The 25,836-nt window shown below is 32.9% G+C and overlaps 1 protein-coding gene across 1 annotated transcript in view; it reads left to right on the forward strand.

Annotated features, from left to right (window-relative positions):
• Positions 1 to 25,266, forward strand: part of Dnaaf5 (Dynein axonemal assembly factor 5) — a 31,146-nt gene extending 5,880 nt beyond the window's left edge. The window contains exons 2-7 of the mRNA XM_072520419.1: positions 4,583 to 4,766; positions 8,360 to 8,841; positions 12,641 to 13,142; positions 15,880 to 16,170; positions 20,649 to 20,840; positions 24,969 to 25,266. Coding sequence (XP_072376520.1) covers positions 4,583 to 4,766; positions 8,360 to 8,841; positions 12,641 to 13,142; positions 15,880 to 16,170; positions 20,649 to 20,840; positions 24,969 to 25,114 — 1,797 coding nt within the window. The 3' untranslated portion in view covers positions 25,115 to 25,266. The remainder of the gene's footprint in view (positions 1 to 4,582; positions 4,767 to 8,359; positions 8,842 to 12,640; positions 13,143 to 15,879; positions 16,171 to 20,648; positions 20,841 to 24,968) is intronic.
• The last annotated feature ends 570 nt before the right edge of the window (positions 25,267 to 25,836 follow it).

A 25,836-nucleotide genomic window follows, 5' to 3' on the forward strand; every position in this document is an offset into this window, starting at 1 on the left:
CAAATTTTGAATACACCGACACGTTATTAACATTAGACGACTATTTAGGAAACTCTAGTGCAGCTTTTACATGTTATACAGAAAAGTTTCCTAAAAGAAACTCACCAAAGAAAAAAGCATTTAGAGCTGTTAAATGACGTTGTGGAGTAACTGGGAATGTGAGACCAAATAAAATAAATTCACGAACAACAAGAACAATTGATAAAGAAAATATTATTTTAAATTTACTTGATCAAGATCAAACAGTTTGCGTAAGGAATATGGCAAGACAAACAAATACGTGTTTTTTTTAAATACTTGGCGGATACTTAAAGAGCAGCAGCTACATCCTTATCATTATAGACAAGTCCAAGAGCTCCAAGATATTCGTGAAATATTGCAAGAAAGGACCTCATTCTAAATTTTTTAAAATGCATTCTTTTTACGGACGAGGCCACCTTTACGCGACAAGGTGTATTTGACTCTCATAAACACTACCGGTGTAATGACAATCCACGAGTCCAGCTTCTTCTTCTTCTTCGTGTGACTAGGATTACTCCTGTTTGTCTGCCTCTTATTCTGTTTCAGTCGTTATTGACTGAACATTATCTTTCCACCTTATTGGCGGCCTTCCAACGGTTCTTCTGCTATACGGCTTGTTGTTTTTACAGATGTTCGCTAATCTATCTGGTCCCATTCGGTTACATGTTTGTTCCAGTTTTTTTTTCTTGTTTTTATCCACCTGTTAATATTTTGAATTTTGCATTGTTCGCGTATACTTCTGTTGGTTTGTCTGTCTCTTAATGATATGCCCACTATTGATCTTAATACTTTTATTTTGATATTGTTGATTTCTTGTTTCGTCTTTCTTGTATCAGTCTTTGTCTCCGCTGCATATGTTAGGATTGGTCTTACTGTTGTCTTGTATGCTTTCATTTTGCTTTCCGTGGTCAGATATTTATTTCTCCATATGGTTTCTTGGAAGAAACCACTTACTCTTGCCGCTTTTGATGCTTGCCTTGTGGTCTCTGTTCTTATATCCCCGTCACTAGTGATCTCTACTCCTAGGTAATTGAATTTCGTTACTTGTTCTACAATTTTGCCGTCTATTTCTAGTTTGCATTTACTGCTCTTTACTGATCACTATACATTTAGTTTTTTCTACTGATATTCTCATATTAAGTTTGTTTACTGTGACATTGAAGGAGCCCAGCTTTAGGTAACAAATTAATATTTTATCATATTCTACCTGGAAATTTAAATGGTGATATGTACTGTCGCCAGGAGTGACCAATCACGGGACAGATTGTCACTCTGGCCGGCCAATAACAAACAGTTTTATTAACTGCTTTGTTATTGGCCTCCCGGCGGAAGATCGCTGCTAAATTGCATTGCTAAATCTTTGTGCCCTCCAAATAAAATTTGGCAGGACCCTGGTTTACCTGGCCTTTCGGCATACAACCGTTAGCGACTCCACTGCCCATACGAGTCCGACACCAAAATGAAGGTGGCACGATGTATACGCATACGCGTACACATCGTGGGGCTCCACCTCCGCCGTAGTACCTGTGTTACGATTACCTCACCCATCGGCTATCCCCCCCCCCCCCACGGGCGGACAGATGACGCAGGCAGAGGAATTTCCACCTCGCACGTAGACAGGTCGCCGCCGAGGATCTCTCTTCTACCACTCTTAAATCTCCAGGCGGGTACGTGCCGGGGCACCGATACCCCGATTGGTGGTGTTAAGTCAAAAGAGGTGTGTACGGGCCCAGCTCGTTCAATCTCGCTTGGTTATCTTTAAATGAGAGTAGAGTGGTCCCCGAGAGTCTCGTCTCAGATACTAGGAATATAGACCGGTGACCGTGACGCCTAAACGTTTCGAGTGCGTTTCTACAAACCCGACACCTCAAGCGACGGCTCTCCACCTCTCGATTCCTACCCATTAGTCGCCTCTTACGACAGGCAGGGCCTTCTTGCCTCGGCCGTATTCTTATCTCCGCTAGCCGAACAGAGTACAACTCGAAGTGTATAAAAAGGCAGCGCATCTTCCGATCGGGAGCTAGTCGTCTTACACCACTAGCCCCTGCTAGACCTTATTGGCCGAGTGCCTTTTTTGCGATTCGGCGTTTTATTATCACCTGAGTGAACATTTCTTCGGTTTAAGAAGACTTCGCTTCGAAGATGATTCCAAAAGCTCTTTAGTGTTTGAATAAACACGAAGCCGTGTGGCTACGATATTATTCAGGTCTACAAAAAGTATAGGAATCGGCGATTGCCGACTGTCGGCCTATCTTTTGTCAGGGTAAAGAAAAGTCTGGCAACGGACTTATAATTACCTAACAGTTTGGAGGGAACACTCCCTGGCCAGATAGACATCGATCTTTGAAATAGGGATAGGCAAGTTGTCTTAAAGCTATTTCAGATCGTGTCAAACTGACACAGCGTTCCACTAGACCAGCGACAGTTAGGACTAAATAAAAGCCCCAGGTGGACTTAAAATTACTCCTCAATCGGTGGCCGAGCTGAAGTAGCACTTCGTCGCCAAAATCATTCGATAGAAATAATAAACGTCCCTATGGAACTTAAGATTATTTTGCGAGAGGTGGCGCTACGTAGTGAAGGGCCGTTGAAGAGTCAACACTACCGACGTTCATATACCTCTCGAGGAGTGTGAACTTGGCCACACGTTGAGGCGTGAAGGGGCCGGCATCTCTGTGAGATTCGAGGCATCCACCGTGCTCAGAATAGTAGACAAATTATTCATGTAAGACAAATATATCTCATTCACGTAAAAAAGCTCGAACTGTTAAAGTATTTTGTATTGCCGATGGCACCTTGCTGACCACAGAGTCTCCGGTGAGCTTCTCGCCGAGTGGAAGCCTAGATCACATGAACTCCACGAGCAAGAGGATGGAGTCGAAAAACCTTCGGTTGGAAGTCATCAAGAATCTCCGAATAATTCGGAGGATGGTCCGACCGTACGACAGTACCTTGATTTTTTAAACAAACGCTTATTTGATATATTAGATGATTTAACGCTAAACGAGCGAAGATCTTTATTTTTTATGCTCGATAGAGCTCCACCGCACTTTAATAGAAGGTGTCGTAATTGATTAAATAACCATTTTCCTAATCGGTAAATTGGTAGCTCGGATTCATTAGCCTCCTCGGTCATGCAATTTTAATCCTTTGGGCTACATAGTTTGGTCGTATATTAAGGAAAAGTCTATGCTACAGAGTTAAATTAAAGTTAAGAGTTGGAAGACAGATTTATTTGGGAAGACAAGTTTAGAAAATTAATGGATTCTTTAGAAAAAAGGGTAGACTTGTGTATTCGTGAAAACGGAAGACATTTTGAACACATACTCTAATTGAATTTTATTTTATGTTCCTTGTCTTTATTTTAATTTTAGTCATAACACTCAATAAGTGTCAGTTTCCCATAGCAAACTTAGATAAAATCGAGATATAGCTATTAGAACTTTATCTTTACTTTATAACAATATCGGTTATTACTTTATAATTTTCAAACCAAAGTATTCCGAAAACGGTACACAGTATCGAGTTTTACCAAGAGTATCTTTTTGGTGTAAAATTGTATGATGTTTAAGTTCACTTTGAATTTTGATTAATGATTCTACCCTTAAAAAAGTTATCTTGAATACCACCTGGTACAAACCTTGTAACTAGCGCCTTCTATGAGAGTAAGATATAAAGACAAATTCATGGTATGTATCAGCTTCCAAAACATATTTGTATAAAATTTCATTACAATGTTGCCAGTAGTTTCGGCAAAATCATAAAAAATGTGAAACCCTTTTTGTGAAACATCCTGTATATGCTAAAAAATCGTAATTTAAATATAAAAATCGATTGGCTTCGGGATTTGTCCAAAAAGTCACCTATTCTCGAAAAAATGAATATATATGGCCCTGACCAGAAAAGAAAAAAGAAAAACGAAGTAGCTTTAAATACTAAATAAAGCTACTTGGTCTAGAATACGCTGGTGTTAGATTGACCTATGGATGAGCAGTAAGACAAGAGATGGGGGCTTGCTTTTGCTTCTACATGTAGCAAGGCATAGGTTAGGTATACTATAGTATACCTAAGTACTAAGTATACCAAGGTAGCGGTCAGGTATACTAGCCCTAGCAGAAGGGCTAGTATACCTAAAAAACCAGAGTATAGATATTGGACCTAAAATCATTATACAATGAATCTGACGTCAATATTTATAAAAATTTGATGTGTATGTCCAACAGATGCAGAAGAATTAAATCCCAAAGAAGGTAATATAACTAGATAGAACTAGAAGATACTAATCAGACCCAAACTCAGATATATGGAACAAGTGGGACAATAGAAATTCTGTAGACAAAATACTAAATACAGGTGGATAAATAAATTGGATAAAGGAATTTTTTACTTTTTTTTACATGATTTTTGAAATTTTATGTTTAGGTAAATCATTTTTAACAAAATTGTGTGAAATTGTAATTAAGATTAAAGAGAACAAATTACAATATATTACACCATTTTCAAATTGTATTGTAGTAAATGCAACTTCTTGGATGATGTTTAAATCACATATGCTTTGTAGGTTGCTGCTAAATGGCTACTGGAATACAGAGATCGATATTCTTTCTTTCATAAAATATTACCATTATTACTGACTGGTTTAAATGACGAAGTACTTGAAACTAGAATGGAAGCTGCTACATTGTGGGAGAAAGTGGGCCTACAGTACCAAAAGGAAAATGAAAAAGATTTTAAAGATGAACTAGGTAAAACATAAATATTCATTATTTTCTACTAATTTCGTGAAAAACTATTACATTTTTGAACCTCCAATCCATTATACTTTAACCCTTTAATGCTTAGTGGTTACATTTGTAGCCAATAAAAAATACTCTGAATGCACATTTTTTTTGAAGATATACTTCTATACGGGCGGTCGACGTTGGAAATTTGCACGGGAGTGAATCGGTGAAATCATTACATATGTAAGATATGAGTAAGAGAGAGACAGAAGATATATTTTCTCTCCCTTTGTCTACCGGGAATAAAAATGTTCCTTTTGTATATATATATTTAATATTATGTATATTATATATAATATAATATATACTCGTATTAATATTATTATTTATGTGATATGTTTTGTCTTATTTATTAAATGTTCATAATTACTTTAGGCTTTTGTATTTCAAAATAATAATTACAATAAATCACTGTATGACCGAGAACTGTCAATTTTGAAATACGTTAGTGTCACGTCTAATTGGCAAATTTCTTACGTGTTTGGTTTATACGCTGGTATATGTGAGTTCGAATCCCAATATGAATTTCCTTTTTTATTTTTGAAATAATTAAAAACCCCACGTTAGTCTTATTAAATATATATATAATATACGCAAAAATGCTAAATTTTAAAATAAAATGAAAATTTACAACATAATCCGAGTTGTTGGTTTTTTTTATTTTTAACTTCCACCCTATACCTAACATTAATTTTAAACTAAATTAGAACACTACAATTTTAATAAAAAGTATATTCTAATTAAAATAAATCAAAACAAAAGAAATACTATTAAAAACAAAACTTATAATTTTTTTTTAATCTAATTTTTATGAAAAAGTCCAGAACCTCCAGAAAGGTCCTTTTTTTAGTGCTACAAAACGCAAATCCATTGCATTTACCCTTTTCAGGTAAGTGTTCGCCAACATTGGAAATAAGTCTGTTATAGGTTCTACCAGTTTTTTTCTTTCTCTTTCTATTCGTAAAGTCTTCCAATAATAATTGGTTAGCTCCTAAACATTAAATCGGACATGGTTTTTTCAGTTAGTGGTGACAGTGACATTGTTGTCCTGTATAAAATAAGAGAATTAACTATTGCACTATCCACCAAATAAAAGATACTTTCTGTTTGACATCATAGTTCCACTAATAAATAAATCAAAATTGAGCAGTTTACTCAATAAAGGTATTGCAGTAAAAAATCTGTCAATAAAAAACAGAAAAGCAGTATCCATAATTATGCCTGAAACATCGAACTTAGTGTCAGCACAACAATTTCACTAAGTCCAAATTCTTCATTAACAATACTTCCTTTTCCCTGCTATATATCAAATCCTAAAATAAATCCAGTAACAGTACAAGCTATGGCCCACACTTTGAAGCCCCTTTTAATTGGTTTTAAAGGTGGTACATATAACAACATAGTGCAAGGAATAAAGAGTAATATAAAAAAAATTCAAATATTTCAGAAATGTACATTTTGCTAGCGCAAAATTCCGAGGAGCTGGTGGTTCTGCTCTTGTAGTTCCTCAGGATGTTCGTTGGAATACGTTATTGGGCTGCTTAGGAAGTTACTTGAACAACTGGCCAATATTATTTGATGTTGGATATTGCCAAGATATAATAAAGCTTGTAAATGATACAAATTTATAAACGAATGCCCAAGACTTTAAAATAATTTATATTTTATTTGCTTTGGATAAAATCCAAAGAAATACTTGCACTATAGGGGAGGCTACAGAGATATGGCTAGAACTTCTGGAAGCATTCGAGACTAATCATGCAAATGGCGAATTTTTGGTAAGTGATACAAATAAAGTCGAGGAGCGTATGGAAATGGATTTGACACTAGCTCATTTTTGGTGTATCATTTTTGATCATCGCGGTAATGGAAATAAACCTAGTGAAGAGCAAATAGTCAGTAAGCGCGAAGTATTAGAAACACAGCTTTTGGTTAACCAACATCCAATTGACAGAGTGGACAGCTACACATACCTTGGTACCAACATTAACAGCCAATGGGATCACTCCAGTGAAATAAAACAACGCATAGGAAAAGCGAGATCCGCGTTCATAATGATGAAGTCTCTTTTCAGAATTCACGATTTACCAATTGCTACCAAAATCTCTCTCATTATATGCTATGTATTTTCTACGTTATTATACGGAGTAGAGGCCTGGACACTTTCCGAAGCTTCTTTAAGAAAACTCGAGGCATTCGAGATGTGGTGTTACAGACGTATTTTAAGAATTTCATGGGTGAATCGTGTGACTAATGCTGAGGTCCTACGTAGAATAGGCAAGGAATGCGAGATTATTAACACCATCAAAGAGCGCAAACTAGAATATCTTGGCCATGTTATGAGGAATGAACAGAGATACGGCTTGTTGCAACTCATTATTCAGGGCAAGGTATTTGGAAAGAGAGGACCATGGAGAAGAAGAATATCTTAGCTTCAAAACCTGAGAAAGTGGTTTAATACATCGACAACCGGACTATTCAGAATAGCAGCAAGCAAATTTAGGATAGCCATGTTGATCGCCAACATCCGGAACGGATAGGCATCGTAAGAAGAAGAAGAGCAAATAGAAACTGGCATGGCATATGTAGAAACTTATCACCCAGAAGCATTGTCAAATAATATTTAAACCATATAAGTTTTCTAAACATCTAATTGAGAATGCAATACTATTGGCTTGATGGAGTTATATGAAAAATATAAATATGACACCATTGGAATTTACTCAACAGCTTCACACAGCTATTGCATCGTCAGCCAACATGGAAAGATTCTTTTCATAATACGGCTTAGTCCATTCTAAACTACATAATCGGCTAGGCAATATCAAAACAGGTAAGTTGGTTTCAATTTTTAAAGAACTTAATTCCATCACTGATGATGCGACTTATCAGATATCAGATTGATGACTTAGATTACAAGATTACTATTGTAATCAAATATATTGTGTACAAACTGAAAAGTTTGAGAAACTTATTAACTCTTGTATGCAAAATGTAGTAAGTTTTCCAATTTTTGTTGTGTTCCTATTATTAATAAATAAATAATATGTGTGTTAAAAAGTTTGTAGAATGTATATGAGAATTTTTCTCATGTTTATTTATTATATTATTAAAGAAAATGAAAAAAAAAAACGCTTGTTTAATGTGTTTTAAACATATTTTAAACCTAAACACATGTTTAAAATAGTTAATTAAAACAAAATGTTTAAAACGAAACAACCCTGGTACTTAATCTGAAGTCGGCTGCGTTCTGTTTCCACTGGTGGAGCCTCCTAGGAAACCGCACCCTAAAAGTACATACTTTGACTAATAACGGTGTATCTTCAAAATAGGTATGTAAATCATTTTGTAAAAATAATAAATTTTCGATTTTGTTGGTGAAATTGATTTCCCCCTCCTCATTCCTTGAGTCCTTGTCTACGCGTGGTGACCTCAAATTGGAGTAAAATTTATGTTGGTTTAGTTATCTGATACCCTACACAATTAACAATCCGAAAATATACAAAATAACTGGACATGAATCATGTTATACAAAACTAAATTAATTTATTTTTTAGATTACATGACTCAGCCGCCGAAATACTATTCAGAAAACATAGAACGTCCAAATGTAGGGTGTAGGGGTCTAGTCAAGCGAAACATATGTAAAATAGCACCTGCAATAGCCAGAGAACTTATGAGTTGGCAAGAAGATGTCAGGCTGCGCTGTGCGCAGTTATTGTGTTCCATAGCCTTGCATGCCGAAGAGGGGATAACACAAAATCTACAAGAATTATTATTATCTATGTATTCAGCAGCTAGAGATGATGACTCCAGAGTAGTTACCAATATAGAACGTGCCAGCGAAATCATTGGATGTTTTGTGAAATGTAATACATGGTCACCACTCGTATTACCCATTATTGAAGAAGGACCACATTATGGTCATTTGACAGTTTTGCAAGGATTAGTAAAAGGAGCTCCTCAAGAATACATACATACTTACATTGAAAATATTTGTAAAGTTTTAGCTGAAGATTCGGTTTGTTGTAGCAGAAAGGTAGGTTACTGGAAATTTTTTCTTCAGGAAAGTAATTACTTTTTCAGCTTTTTCTTTTTAACGTGTTAAAAATAATTTAGTTGTTTCAAAAATTTGTAATACCTTGATATTTTAATATATCTGAACAAATAAAATTATGTAGATAGGATATAATATCAACTTTACGCCAACATATTTAAGCTCTCAAGAAATTGTTTAAAACTGACATTTAATTTTTTTTCTAATCTGCTTATCTGTGCCTTTATCCTGATATAGAAATTCGGCTATATTTTGACGTGTTTGTGGCAATTAACATTATGAAACTAATGGAGGTATATATAGCTATCGGAAAAAAACGTAGAGTAGTTTTTGCAGTAAAAATAAGGCAGATTGGGATTTTAGCCACTTGCGCAGAGTGGTATATACATAACCTAAATTATTGTTTAAAATTTTGGAAGAATAGTTTTCTCATCGCTGGTTACGGACGGAGCGGTGGATCGCATATAGAGATGTGAAAAAAATAAAACTGACTGTAGCGACTGTAACGGCAGATCGCGCAACCTCCCACTACATGGAGTAGTAAACGCAGTCCCATTTGTGTTCATTCCAATGAATCCAAAAACTCCGTAGGATAATTAGCTACGTCATTCTGATTTATAACTGTATCAACTGATTTTAATGAAAACAACTTTCCTGGAAGAAAATTTAGAGTAGTATATTCAACCGAATATACATATAAAATTTCATAAAAATCGGTCAAACCGTTTCGAAGGAGTGTGGCAAAAAATATGGGTTGGTAATAAAAGGATGAAAATTAAGGGTTGTATGTATTGTTTAATGCCACATTATAAAAAAATAAAAATTTTGTCCAAAAAATTAAAAAAAAATTGAAAATGAAAAATAGATCACGACCGATTCACATACCTACGAATACAAATATAAAATTTCGTCAAAATCGGTGAAGCGGTTTCGGACCCGTATGGCAACTAACTCTGTGACACTAGTATGGCTATTAAAAAATAGGGTTAGTAATAATAGATGGGTGAAAATTAAGGACTATTGTATTTCTTAATGCCACATCATAAAAAAATAAAAATAAAAAATTTTGGGGTGAACCACTCTTACCCCTTACGGTTATGAAAAATAGATACGACCGATTATCAGGCTTGCCGAATATACATAGAAAATTTCATAAAAATCGGTCAATCTTGCGAGTGGGGTTATTATTAATCATCATTTGGCGTGAAATTCAAATGGACAAGTATTAATTTCATCTCTTAAGCGCCTCTTGCGGGCTATTTCGTTACTAATTAAAATCTTCTGGGAAATTGAAAGTATCTTAATTTCCAATGGACAAACTGGAAATGTAAGTGCATGAATCATATTCTCAAGTTACAAAATATATTTAATATTATTATAAGTGATAATTATTTCTTCTGTCAAATTTATTTATGAGGAAAAGGATATATAAAAAAGCACATTTTTTTTTCTAGATGTTCTTCTTAAGGTGCCTGTCCGTTCCGAACGTTGGCGATCATTCTGGCTATGATAACTTTGTTGGTTGCTATACGGAATAGCTGTGTTGAGGTCTTTCTATAGAATACTCTCAGGTTAACAAGCTAGTATATTCTTCTTCGTCCTGGAGCCTTTTTTCCTTCAATTTTAACTTGCAAAATGCATTGGAGTAGCTCGTATCTGTCTTGATTTCTCATTATATGTCTCATGTACTGCAGCTTAAGGCTCTTCACGATGTTGACCAAATCCGCGGTTGTGTTCATCCTCCTGTTGTTTAAAATAAAACAGTTACAAACTAATAACATATTTATTACATTGGTGTAATATACTTCGATCATTTAATAACAACATTTTAAAACTGATTATATATATATAATAATAGTCTCCCGTTTTATACCGCTTCGCGGCTTTGGGAGTATAGCAGGGTAGTCTGCTATATCTAGGGCCTACGATATACAAGAAAGGTAACATGGCCAGTGCTACGCTTCAACCGCCTATTATTACCCCTGGTTTTACCCAAGGTACTCATTTTTTATTCAGGCTGAGTCGACCTGGGGCCTATAGACATTTTTTAAAAATGTCTAGTTGTTCTTGCCGGTTGTAGGATTCGAACTCCGGACCACCGGCATGCGAGGCAAGCATCCTACCGCTTGCGCTATCATAAATTTACATAGCCCATGAATTTTTTTGTCGTATTTCCGTCAGTTTTTCTAGCTAATTTCTGATTATTATTAATTTGGCAATTCAAATTTGACATAACTGCAATACCTATATAAAATCATATTAATAAAATATTATTGTTCATTAATTTAGAACAAGAAAATAGTTATGAGTTTCAGTGACAACTTACTTCTGCAGTCAGGAGAAACCTATGCATTTTTGTAATTTATCCATGATTTGAACCCAACGGAACACAACAATAATTCACCATGTTTAGTTTTTTTACTAAGACAACACAAAAATTATTTTCTACAATAGGTAACTAAAACTAAACTTAAAAAACTAAGTTACCAACTTAAATTAAAATTACTAAGAATAAATACAAACGAAAGTTAAAGATAATAAAATAAAAATGAAAGATATAAACTAACGGAAAATATATTTTAACTGTCATTACTTTTGACAGAAATGACATTACGGAATTACGCTTCGTTTCATTATTTTATTTTTGACACCCCCAGATTGTGTCAAAATAAATGATTGGTTAAAGTATTCGTGAGCGAGATAGGCTGTCATTTCTCTTTATTAACTAATTGGGGTCAAAGTAATGGGGGAAATTTTCAAAGTTATTCATATGTTTCCGGGCCATGAGTATGGCAACTAACTCTGTGACACTAATATGACTATTAAACAATAGGGGTTGGTGATAGAAGGTTGAAAATTAAGGGCTTGTGTGTATTGTTTAATACCAGACCATAAAAAAATAAAAATAAAAAATTTTGTCTAAAAAATAAAAAAAAATGTTTGTTGGGATGAACCACCCTTACCTCTTAGGGATATAAATAATATATTAAGACTTGTTCACAGACCTACCGAATATATGTGTAAAATTTTATAAAAATTGATTCTGCCATTTCGGAGGACGAATAAGGCTATTAAAAAATGGGTTACTAATAGAGGGGTGAAAATTAAGGGTTGTATGTATTTTTAATGATAAAAATTAAAAACTTTGTTTAAAAAATAAAAAAAAATTGAGTTGAAATACCCTTACCCCTTAGAGGTATGAAAAATAGATAACAACCTATTTTCAGACCTACATAATACACATGTAAATTTTATAAAAATCGGTCCTGACGTTTCGGAGGAGAAAGGTTTTACATAGCAACAAAATGCGGTGTTCTCAAGCGGTCACCCATCCAAGAACTAACCGCAACCGACACTACTTGATTTCGGTGATCGAATGAGAACCGATACATTCAGTGCATGGTACAATGAATCATTCAGTGAGGTATGGCTGTTGCGCAATCTATTAATACTGACATTTTTCCTTTTTTAGTCATAGTATGGCGCCATCTATTAGATATATAGCGATTTAAAATGACAGAAAAACTGTTTTTGAGGTCTTTTCGTACATTTTTTCAAAATTATCTTTTACACAAAACGTCTTCTGGTAATAACAAAGACAACAAAAAAAGAATTATCTGATTTGGAGCAATCGTTCTGAAGTGATGCCCGTATAAACATTTCGGCGATTAATTTTTATTAACATAGATTAAGTTCCGATTGCAACATTTTTTAAGTTAAACAACTAGTTTTAATTATTTCCAAACTCTTTAAATTATTGCTTAATTTATGTATATTTTAGGACAAATATCAAGTCGAGATCATTAAATGTATAAAAGCATTAGCAGAAAAACACAAGGCAAGTACTGAAGACCTAACAGGGTATTATCTCTTTAAAATAGCAATTTCGATATTTGCCTTGAAACATCCAGAAAACAATGATAAAATTAAAGACGAAGAAGTTCTAGATGTAATAACGAAATCATTACGCTTGGAAAATACTCAACAACTGTGGTCTTTGTATTCTCCAAGAGTTTTAAATCACATCAACAAAAATCCTAATTTATGGGTCACCGTTAGCGAGGAAGAGTGTATATTTTTGACGGTTTTAACGAATATGAAAGAATCGTTTGGTCGAAATTTGGAAGTTATCAAAGACATACTGGTGCAGGCCCTCGATATTGAGTGTGATGCCGAAAGCCGCCTCAAAATATTTTATGTATTGGCAACACTCTTTGAGAAAAAAGAAATCATTTTTGGAAATGGACAGGAAGTAACTGGGTTTTTGGAAAAATTAATACAAGGTAGGTAAAAAAAAAGTCGTTTTCATCTTTCTTGGCGTGTGCATGTAAAAACACTTGCAATAAGTTGTTTCATCTGTCTGTCCTTGTCTAAGCTCGATTCGTTTACCTCCTCCAGTGGCGGAGCAAAATGTAGCATGTCAAACGAAATAATAGTTATAAAAGAAGATTATAAATTATTTTTCATTAAATTTCTAATAACGGAATATACGTATAAATTGCGAAGAAGTATTTTTCTAGCTTGCAGTACAATAGGACAGGATATAACGAAAAGTACATTTTAAAAGGATTTTGAAATATACCCAAAAAAGTGTTAATTATTTAACCCACTTTAATTAAAAAATGATACAGATTTTTTAAGTTTTAAGCACTGTAGCGAATTCTGAACTGTTACAACGTACTGACCTTGATTAATTAGCTAATCAGTCAGCGTCTTCACTGGAACTGTCTTCATCATTGGAATCTTCCGCCAAATCGATGATAATCCTACTTTCATTTTCATCATATGTGACCATATTTGCCCAGTCGTCCTGAATTAATTTTTCAGTATGGTTAACACAACTCGCCCACACTGCAGGTGTTGCCTCAGCTAATGCATCGCCCCAAACTTTTTTCACTGTTTCATCTCCACGTCCATGTTCTCCAATATGACGATCATAGTATTATTTAGAAATGCCCCAGACCAACTCAATCGGATTATATTGACAGTGATATGGAGGCAATCTCAAAACCTGATGCCCATGTTCTTGGAGTAGCTCGTCTATAACGTACCTGGTATTTTGTGGTTTATTCTGGCGACAAAGACTCAATAGCTCTGTCTTGCCCGAATCGTCGTCAAAAATTATTTTTTTCGCTCGTAACCATTCTTGTAACTCCGATTTTTTCCAACTGGCATTCGGTAACTTTTCTATTAAAGAGCTATGGTATGAGGCATTATCCATAATAATTAGAGATGGTTCCTCCAACATTGGTATCAGCTTTTCGGAGACCCACTTTTTAAAAGACTCATAATCCATAGAATCATGAACAAATCGTTTAAAACAACAAAACGTTTACCTGTATTTTCGTGTCCTTTTCTGATGCTTTTCACACAGCCATCTTGCCAAGTACGTTTATATGCCCCTTTTAGGAATATCCATGTTTTATCTAAAAAAACGAACTGAAGTGGGCTTGGACTTAAAAAATTTCTCATATAATGCCTCAAAAAATACAGTCGTTTGGAGACAATACATGGTTTCTCACATAGCACTCGTCTACTATTTTCTAGTTTGTATAAAAACCCACAATTTTTCATAAGACGCCACAAACTTGTATCAGAACCGTCATAGAGATGCTTGTTTCTTAATTGTGTATTTAGAACTTTAATTGTAACGTGCTCTCCTTTTGCTTTCATGTCATACAGTACATTTCTAATCTCTTCTTTTATAGTATCGCTGACATCATTAGTCTTTTTTTTTTGTACATTACGTGACTCTCCTGGTGTAGTAAGAGCTGCCCCTGTCTTGTATTCACTCTTTATTCTTGTCACTGTGCGAAGACTGATTTTCAAAGCGTCCGCTACTCGTTCATGTACCGATGATAACGAAAGCAAAGGTCCGTTGTTTTCTTTTTCTTTTTTAAAATACTCCAATAAATGAATGCATTTCTCCTGTTATCGTTTTTCCCGGCATTTTTTTTATTAAATAGAACAATTAGTTATTCACAACAAAAAATAATAAGTAAAACTGTTCTGAACAAATTCCAACAATGACTGACTAAAATCGACTAAAACAACATAAAATATCAATGGTAATTGCTACAATTATATACCTATTAGCCAGCTCATTCAAGAACAATGCCACAAGTCATTATTGCAATGGGTATCGGAAGAGGGAGAGTTAATTTATGATAAACTGGAATTTTTAAGGTGTCGAGAGTATTATTTTATGTAATGGAATTCCACACAGTAAGAGCTCAAACTATTAATTAATTAAAAACTGTTTACTTATAAAAACTATTTCATCAGCTACTTCAAACCTGCACAGATCAGGGTAACATGTTACAATAAAAAAAACACGTCACTGCCAGCTATCTGTATTCGTAAAGAGGCCGAACTTATCACCGACACCGTATCGGCCAAACGCATCGGTGTTATTGCTACAATACTGAGAGACGTGAGTGGTCTCTTCATTCCCTTCTCATCGCACTTTACCATGACGAACGTGACTCGCACAATTGAATTACACATCTGTGTATCTGAGAGAGACGAATATTAAAAATTCCGTAGTAGCTTATTTCAGGCACACGCCAAGAAGGATGAAAACGATAGTATATATATTTTTTATATTATATGCCATATTGCAGTGTTTTATGTTAAATTGAATAATAATAGTCCATGTGCTCTTGCTTGTGTTGTATAAGGCCATGATCATAAACATTTGACTTTGCCATTTTTTACTATTTCTTTACGGTAATTATTGAATATATGACATTATATTCTCTTTTTACTACCTCATTTCCTGATATTACCCAGAGCTTTCCTTTGTCATTTACTTTATCAATTTTCTACATTTTTAGTGTATTTTACATTTTAGGATTTAAAATAAAACGTACCTCTGTGGCGGTAAAGGTAGCGTTTTTAACCTACTCACATATAGTGCGTATAGAGTATATCAGTTGGGACTGATTTCAGTGATGAGAGTATAGCATTTGTTGTTAATATCGTGTATTATGAATAGAATAAAAAATATTTTTTTTTTAGTTATTTTTGTACCTTCCTTGGTCTGGCATGCAGGTGCGACATCAGAAGCCATAAGAACAATGGCAGCTTCATGTTTACAGAGTGCTTTAGTACCAGCCGAAGGGGTAGAATTGTTTACACAAGAAACTCTACAACCAATTGTTGATGAACTGCTGCCTCTTCTTATATCTTTACTAGAAGATGCTTCCTATCGTAGTAGACAAATCGCTGCAGATTGTTTAATTCTCTTGAAGGATAATTGTTACAGGAAAAATATTTGGACCGTTGATTATTTGATCAAAATTTATCCAGGTGATTATAAAACTGTTAATTTACTTTTAACGATGCTGGACTTGTACAACATTTTACTTGATTCCAGACATATTTACTTGTAGACCAGGGAAATATGAATTTTTTTTGTGACACTGAACCGGCCAGACAAAAGACAGTTGTTTTAAGTAGGATGACAGTGTGTAAGAATAACCTATATGTTTGCTGCAGTCGACTTTTTGGACTTAAACAAGTTAATGTCAAAAAACGGCAAATTTTCAATGTTTTCGTCTCAAACAAATCAACAAAAAGTGAAACATTTGAAACAAATTTAAGAGTAATAAGCTTATATATAAGTCATCTAAAAACCTTCAAAATGGAGTTTTTTAAATGTTTTTATCCGTATTTATTGTTTAGAAAATTGCAAAATAAGTCGGAACTTTCTGTTTTTTACAAATGTTAATAATTTTTGGTCGGTCAGATAGCCAAGCGGGCTGGGCGGCCGGTTCTCATTCGCTTCACTGCGAGTGGTTCAGTGGTTCGATCCCCAGCTCGGTGTACGGAAAACAAAAAGGCTAACGCAGCAGTTTAAAATTCTAAATGAATCTGCGGCTTAGACTAGAATATGTTGGTGTCTGATCGGCCTATGGTGGAGCAGTACGGCAAGAGATAAGGGCTTGCGGCTCAGTGATACTCCTCCATAGATCCCTACCGGAAGGGCGAGGCGCCTAAATACCGGTATATATATATATATATATATATATATATATATATATATATATATATATATATATATATATATATATATATATAATATTTTTTTTAAAATTAACTTAGAACCTTCATATTACACAGAATCCAGCTATGTTTATAACAATCAAGATATCTAATTAACGTTATTTGAAAGAACATACTTTTAATGTGACAGTGGAGTTTTAATGTGACAAATTTGAAAGAAATTATCTTTCAACGGAATCGTCCACCAAGCATTATGGTCCTCAAAATCGGTCGGTTTGAAACTCCCGGGAGCGATGGAGGAGGAAGGAGCTGTTAACTGTTACACTGGTTCTTGTTTATGGATTTCGACGTTTCTTTTTTGACTTTGTATGTCCTTTTCGGTACATTACGAATATGTAGTATTCAAATAAAGAAAATAAACTGTCTAATTTGTTTAAACAATTTTTTTTCATTTTTTTATTACTTTTTTTTTTCGTAATATTTGTGGTAATTTTTACTGTAAAACTTTAATGATTTTTACTATTTATTTATTTATTTGTTTATTTAGTAACAGAAGTTAGTTTAAAATATCCATAAACAAATTAATATACCGTTGCTTTTCGGAATATATAGACATCTAAACTTTAACTTGTTTATTTCTTACCCACAAGCTGAATCTGGTTTTAATCGAAACAATATGATGCTGCAGTATTACAGTAAAAAGTTTAGCCAACGATTACCTCGGGAACCTGCTTATTATAATCGAAAGAATCAATTGGTTTCAAATAAACAATAAATTTTTGTATTAGTTGAAAATTTGTTATAAAAAACAACCTCCTGTGGTAAACTTTGGGTAAACTTTTTGCTGTAATGTTGTAGCTACGTATTCTTTCGATTAAAATAAGATTCAACTTGTGCGTAAGAAATAAACAATGGGTTTCGAACGTTGAAGTTTAGACGTTCGTCAAGTCTATATCCCGAAGCGCAACGGTATATCAATTTGTTAATGGATATTTTAAATTGACTTATGCCATAAAATCGTAAGTATTTTACAAAAAAAAAAAACACAAGAGCAACTTTCGTCTTAGAATAACTCAAATTATTAAAAAAAAGGCATATTAAAAGTATTAAAAGTATGTTCGAAGCAAAAAACATTTTTTATACTTTGGTAATTTTTAAATAAATAAATAATTTATTTATTTATTTAAATAAAAATTTAAATAAAATTTTTAAATAAATTAATAATATATAAATAGAAAAAATCATAAATATTTGTTTAAAAAAATTGTTCATACAAATTAGATGGTTTCGTTAACAATTTATTTATTTGAATAATACATATTCGTAATGTTGTAAAAAGTACATACAAATTATAAAAAGAATCGTCGAAATCCATAAACAAGAACCAGAGGTACAGTTCTTCCCCCTTCATCGCTCCCGTGAGTTTCAATTTTGAGGATCACATTTTGAAGCTTTGTGGACGATTCCATTGAAAGGTAATCTCTTTCAAATTTATTACATTAAAACTTTAAAGTATGTTCTTTCAAATGACGCTAATTAGATCTAATTCCATCCATCCAGACTAACTCCATCCCAAGTTGTCAACAACTTTTCTTTTTTAGAATTTTTAAAAAAAATGCAGGGTTTCCAAAGGCTGAAAAAACAATTTTCGTGTAGGCAACAGTTAAGATGTTATTCTAATTGTTCATAAGCAACAAATCGACATTATTTTGCAATATTTAGAATCGCTTTTCTTAAATTTTTTAAATAATATTGATAGAACAAATATTCTTCTTTTATAAGCTATTTGTAGAATTACTTTAACTTCATCATTTTCTGACTAAATATTGTTGCAAAAAAGTTTAATTTGGCATAAACAAATTTAATAACTTATTTGACCGATCGCTTTGAAATTTTAGTCATACTTTTACCGCCATAAGAACCAACAGTCTATGTAATATGAAGGCTCTAATTTTATTTTTAAAAAAGTTATTAATATTTATAAAAAAACAAAATTTCCGACTTATTTTACTACTTTCTAAGCAACAAATAAGGATAAAAACATTTTAAAAACGCCATTTTGAGGTTTTTATATGATGTATAATCTTATTACCCTTAAATTTGTTTCAAATGCTTCACTTTTTGCCGATAAACAAAAACAGTGAAAATTTACCGTTTTTTGACCTTAATTTGTTAACAACTATCGACTGTAGGAAACATATAGGTTCTTGTTACAGAGGTCCATTCTACTCAAAACAACTGTTGTTTGCCTGGTCGGTTCAGTGTCATAAAGGGGGTACTTTTTTTGCTTATTTCACTGGCCTATTGTTATGATCTTCTATATAACACAAAACAACTTTGTATTCTGCGTTTCATTAATAAAAAACATCTTTGATGCAGTAGTGTTGTGGAAAACCCTGTATACGAGAACCTTCCCATATCAGTTGGCCCAACGTTAGATTGATAAGAAAATTAAATTTTAGAGAACAAAAGTAAAAGCGCAGCGTAAATTTTAGAAGTTTTAATGCATCAAACATTTTTGAATTTCTAAATTATACCAAATCTTTTATAACGTAATGAAAACTATTGATTAAACAGAATAATAATAAATTAAAAAAAATAGAATATGTAATATTAACAAAAAAAATGTGAAAGTTTACCACTGAGTTACATCCCCTTTATTTTTAAAGACACCCACAATTCTTCTAGGCATAGTTTTTACAAAGTTCTGACAAAATTCTAATGTAAACGAATCTCATATTTCTTTCAATTTTTCTTCAATTCGTTGACGGACCTGGCAGGATGTTTTCGGGGACAAGTCGGGACTGTTAGAAACCCATTCCAGAAGTGATATGCCATAGTCTTCAATCCATTTTAAACTCTTTTTGAGGCAGCTGGCAATATTATTGTTTTGATGTCATTTTTCCATAGCTACCTCTGGATTTAACGTAATTATGAAAAAATCAACGTATTTTGACATAAGTGAATGCACAGCCAGAGTTTAGTGATTTTTTTTTGTTGAAAATAAATAAAAAAAAAACCATAAGGGTAATGTTTTTAATAAATATTAATAAAAATACCATATTAATTAATATGGGAACTTATAAAAACAAAAGCAGAGTATAATTTGTTTATGGTAATGGACTTAAACTGCAAATTCCATAGGTGGGCCAACTGATATGGGAAGGGGCTCGTATTTGTAACTAATTTTAAAATGTGAAGCTTTCAGCTATATCCTAATTTTCCAAATAACTTTTTTGGTATCCACAAGGAAAATGAATTCCTGTAGTTGGCTGTATACGATGAATCACAAAAATTTTATTTAAAAAAATCCTTTATAAAAGGTATAATAATAAAAACCCTACGTTTTTGGAATGAGTATTCCATCATCAGTTCTATCCTAAAATAAGTATTACCATTTTAATTAAAGCAAACATGAAAGTTAAAATTTTGGCCAAGGTTATAACAAAAAATGTCGTTTAATACTTACTGGATTTACATATTTGAAGCGAATAAATACATAGGTAAAAACCCTTTAAATATACATAGTTGAATTAATTTTAATTGGTACCTCCTATAATTACATATATATCTGACTTTGTCACAAAAGTTGATCACCTGTATAGAGTTTTATACTTTTTGGGTCTACTGATTGTGTAAGGTGGGCATGATATAGTTTCATTTTGCTTGTCTTAAATAGAAGATGCAATGGAAATGCTTCACTCGTTAATACTTCTGCGCAGTTGTTATAATGGAAAAACTTTTTAGGTTACTAAAACTAAGTAAATTTAATTTTATTTTAGAAATACTAAAAAGACTGGACGATCCAACTGATAAAGTACGGCTATCAGCACTCAGAAACTTGCCTTTGCTCTTCAAAGATGCACCTGAAGCTTTTAAAAATTTAATTTACAGATCTCATCATGAATTAATCATCGATACTTTGGTAATCCATTTTGATGATGATGAAGAGTCAGTTCAGACAATGGTAAAAGGTTAGTTGATTGTCTTATATTATTAAAATTCTTATTTTATTTTACAAATCTTGCAAGTTCTTAGAAAGTACTTAAAAAGATTAATTTTTTGTACCCATTTACGAAAATTTAATGAAAGAAAAACTAGATAAAAGTGTTAATGTTTTAATTTCATATCTTGCTAGATCCTTTACCCCTTAAGAATTCATGTATGTTTATGAATCCAAATCCCTCGAAATTGATCCATTGTAATTTTTTATGCATTCTAATTTTTGCGATAACATTTTTGTCTTTCTGTTCTTAGATAGACAATCTTAAAACAATATAATGGAACACATTTCTAAGAATAAAGAGGGTGGAAAAAAGAAGGGATTTCTTAAAAAAATTATGGCTAGACAATAGAATCAGGAAATAAAAAATAAACAGATGGATATAAGTTATCTCAATTTCAAGCATATCTTCACCTTTATTATATTGGTTGATCTTTGTCGATAGATTAGTACATCATTACCAACGAATATAAACGTTTATAGAAGATTACCTCTTGTGGAGATGATGTCCTTTGTTTTAAACGTAAACAAGATTTGTAAACCAAGTCGCTAGAGACGCGGATAATCAAATTATTTGCGAAATTGGTACAAACTGTTTGAAAATATCTGTGAAAACAAGATTTGGTCGAGTGGTAAAACAAGCAATTGATTCTTATGGATCTGGGATCAAATGAAAATTACGTTTTATGGTAGTTTATTTGACGTTTCGATTTCCACTCCGGAAAACGTTCTCAAAAAAGATTATTTTAAAATAGTGAGGTGTTATTATAACCAAGTTGTTTGACGGTTATTCTATTCCAAGTTGACGGTTGACAAATTCTGATTGTTTTGTGTGTTTATGTATTATATCATTTTGAAATTTTGCATTTAGTGTAATGAATACACCTAATGTTGCACATGCATACTAAAACCGGTATAAACGTATAGATTGTAAAGGTAGTAGATTATCTAAACCGCTAACTCGGGCATGCACAAAGTACAAATTTACGCTTCGACCGTAGGAGAGAATGGGCCACGTTGGTTTATCATATTTTTGATTATATAACCTGTTTATTACCAATTTTTTAGTTCAGTTATTAAATCTATCTATTAATAATAAAATATATAATCTAAATATATATCTAAATCTATTTATAATAAAATAAAATAGCAGTCTTGTAATCACAAACTAGGTTTTGTTTATTAATTATTTTTAAACACACTTCTCAACCTAGCCCAAGACAAATCCAAAACAATTTAAATTCTTTAAAACAGTTGTTATATATTTGAAAATATTAAATGGCATATATACATAAACTTTAACAAAACGAGTTAAATCAAAATTCTCAACGAATGTCTATATTACCGAACTTGACGCCAAATGAAATTAAGGACTTCTGACGTTTTATATCTCCGCAATTAAGAATTGGTGGTAGTCACTTTTAATAATATTCGGTATGTCGTCAACAGCGATAAACAAAAATGTGTTTTGTTTCCCGGTGTTTCCCGCTGAAAACGAAGTCGTTGTCGTTTACTTCAATAATTTTCCCTACATAAAAACTGATTTTTTTATCACGAAATTTCACCAGCACATAAGAATTAATCTCAGGCAAATCCTGTTAACGACTAAACTTAAAATCTATGAGTGATTCGGCATCTGACGAGTCAGACACAAATGAATCAGTGTCACTGGATGATGATGATGCAACAGCAACTCTCCGTTAATTGTCTCTTGAAGCTTTTAGAGAAAGCAATCGCTTCCTTTCTTTTTCTCATGACGCTTTTCTCGATTTCTAACTTCTTAGGCGTATCAGTTACAATCTTGCTTCGGCCTTTTCTTCTTATTTTGAGATTTTTTCGGTGTTCTGCTTTGGGATAACCAAACAATTGTTCTGGATTTCCAAAGAGCTGACGTTTCTCATCAATTTCGACAATTTTCTTCATCGTGATGAAAACCAGGCTCTTTATTTGTCAAATTTTTGCTGTAACTTGGCTGACATTCTTTACGATTTGTATCACCCTCCCCTAATATTTTATTCCCATCGGTTACGTTACTTATCAAACAGTCCTCGAAGATGTGTTGATTAAAAGACACTATTTCGCATTTTTTTAAACCTGCCCTTATGTTACTGAGCGTCATAGATTTATCAAACGCATATCCGACACATTCGGCGATTTCGAAAAATTATTATTGACTTTCCTGGAATTTTCATCATCCATGAGTCCATAGCACTATTATAGTATGTTTTAAATGGAGCATAAACAGCCACATCCAGTGACTGCAATTTGTTGGAACAATGTGGCGGTTAAGTGAGCTTGTAAGTAAACGACCAAGAGGAAGACCACAGATGAGATGGGTTGATGATATTAAAAGAATAGCCGGAACAAATTGGAAATACGTTGCTCAGGATAGAGACCGATGGAAGGAGTTGGGAGAGGCCTATGTCCAAACATGGACGACAGAAGGCTAAGAAGAAGAAGAAGTGAGCATGATAACTCCGTTGTCTTTTGCTAAATTTAGTGTCTAAATGGACAAGTGGCTTTCATGATTATTCAAAATCAATAATGTTGGATTAATTGTAGAACTATTCAAATGTTGTATAAAATGTCGCATAACAGCTACACATAATTCAGAGTTTATCTATCCTGAGGGATTGGGAAATCCTTATGTAGCAGCAGGTGATCCGTTTAACATGTGATTCTTAAAATTAACGCTTGGGAATATGATGACAGAGGGTAGTATATTTCCTGAAACATTAGGAAAAAAGTTAAGCATTATAGCAATAGTACAAGATCCCACTGAAGAATACTACGCTACGTTCATAACGTATCGCTAGTTCATCAAACTCATATTTTTACATACATTTGAAATTAGGAGAATACATTGATAATAGGTTGCCAGTCAAAACGTGGCCGCAAATATTTTTAATTCAATTAATATTAATTAATTTTTGACAAAATTTGTATTTCGTTCATTTATTAATTAAATAAAATACGCTGCTCATGACGTATTTGCACGTTTTTTTATACCAAAATAAATATATTTTTTTTAAACGATGATATAAGGTTGTCTAAGAAAAAATGATCGAAAATTAGGGTTGCCAGCTGTTGAAAACGCGATCTATCAAAAGGACGCAACGACACTGGTTTGACAAGTGATAATATGTCTATTATTATATACCTATCGTTGCATGCTTTGAAAACTCACACAACTGACACTTCAAACAAATAGCCGTACGCGCTAGCTCCCTTTTATCTTATCTTTGATACCTCGTGTTTTTAACAGCTGGCAACCCTAATTTACGACATTTTTTTTAGGCAAACTTATATTATATTAAGAAAAAAAATAGCTTTATTTTATTTTGATATAAAAAACGTGCATATACGTCATGAGCAGCGTATTTTATTTAATAAATAAATGAACGAAATAATTTTTGAATTTTTGTTAAAAATTAATTACTATTAATTGAATTAAAATTAATTGCGGTCACTTTTTGACTGGCAACCTATTATCAATGTATTCTCCTAATTTTAAATGTATGTAAACATGTAAGTTTGATTAACTACGTTATGAACGTAGTGATCATGCAGTGGGATCTTAGGCTACAAGTCATACTTTTGTAAAATTACGTTAACTTTACAAATCTATTGAACTTTAATGCAGCACGTTGTAACCAATATACCTGGCTCGCTGCTTGTAATGTTATTTATTTGTTTTACTCCCCTTGGTGCAAGAATCTTTGATGACTTTTGTACAGTTACGGTAGATGTTTCATCTAAATTAAAAATTCGTGTCTTCAGAAAATCCATAAAAACGTTTCCTATAAGTTTGCTCCACATTACAACGATTAAATAATGTAGCCCTGGATAAGCTGCAACTTTCCGGTTGGCGGATACCGAGTTCGGGATGCCTCTTTCTGATACCATGAAGCCAGTCAAGTCCAGCAGACTTCATTTCTTTCCATTTCTGAGGCATATGAATTTTGTTGTCCTTCTATATATGTTGCGGTCATCATTAATGGTCCATCATTTAATAATATTGTGAAATATTAAATAAAATCGATAACTAACAGATTATCTAGAAGTAGTAAAATTTAATATATATTTTTTTTTGTTTTAGATATTCTATATGAAGTTGCTAACATCAACCGAAAAGAACTATTAAATAAATTAGAACGCCATAAACCGGTTTTGCGGAATCAAAAAGGATGTGACGAAATTATAGAATCCATCGAAGGTTTAAAAATTACGGAAATTGAAAACTAGTTTTATCATACTTCCTACAGACCGCAATACTTTTTCAAATATATTATTTGTTTTACGTTACGGTTAAAAAAGTAATTTTTTGTACAGATTATTTAATTTTTAAAGCATTTTTATAATTCTAGTCGTTTTATAAAGTAAATAAGTTGTTTATATTGTAATAGTCGTTTTTATTTATTTGGTATACCTAGCCTTTTTTCCTGGTTTTATAGGAACATCCGTTATTATAAATTAATAATCTGAAACACGACTATTTACATGCGAAAACCATACGCGCAATCATGCCTAATTTTATATTTCACTGCTGAAGAAAAATCTTAACAAACATTTGTAACCTCTACATTGATTTCTTAACTTTTCTCTTGATCTTCTAAAATCATTTTATAGTCCAGACGGGATCTGTTTTGAATTGGACATTTTCCATAGGAGTTTATTTCTTTGCTGTAATTGCTTCAGGATTTACCTTGTATCAATAATCACGATATGCGCCAGTCGCAAATCTTGTGTTTAATTTTTTATTTAATAAAATCTGAAAAAAATCGAAAATGTTTGCTCTTTGCCCGCATATTTTCGCCTATAGCTCGAGATATATTGCTCCTACAAAAAAAATTGTACAAGGTAAAAGTTTAATTTTTTAATTTTACATATTTCGCTGGCTAGAAATTAAAAATTTAATGTTTATGATTTAAAAAATAGCAATAATTGGGAAAAAATGGAGTTTTTCC

Source organism: Diabrotica undecimpunctata, chromosome 1 (assembly GCF_040954645.1).
Source record: "Diabrotica undecimpunctata isolate CICGRU chromosome 1, icDiaUnde3, whole genome shotgun sequence".
Classification (NCBI taxonomy): domain Eukaryota; kingdom Metazoa; phylum Arthropoda; class Insecta; order Coleoptera; family Chrysomelidae; genus Diabrotica; species Diabrotica undecimpunctata.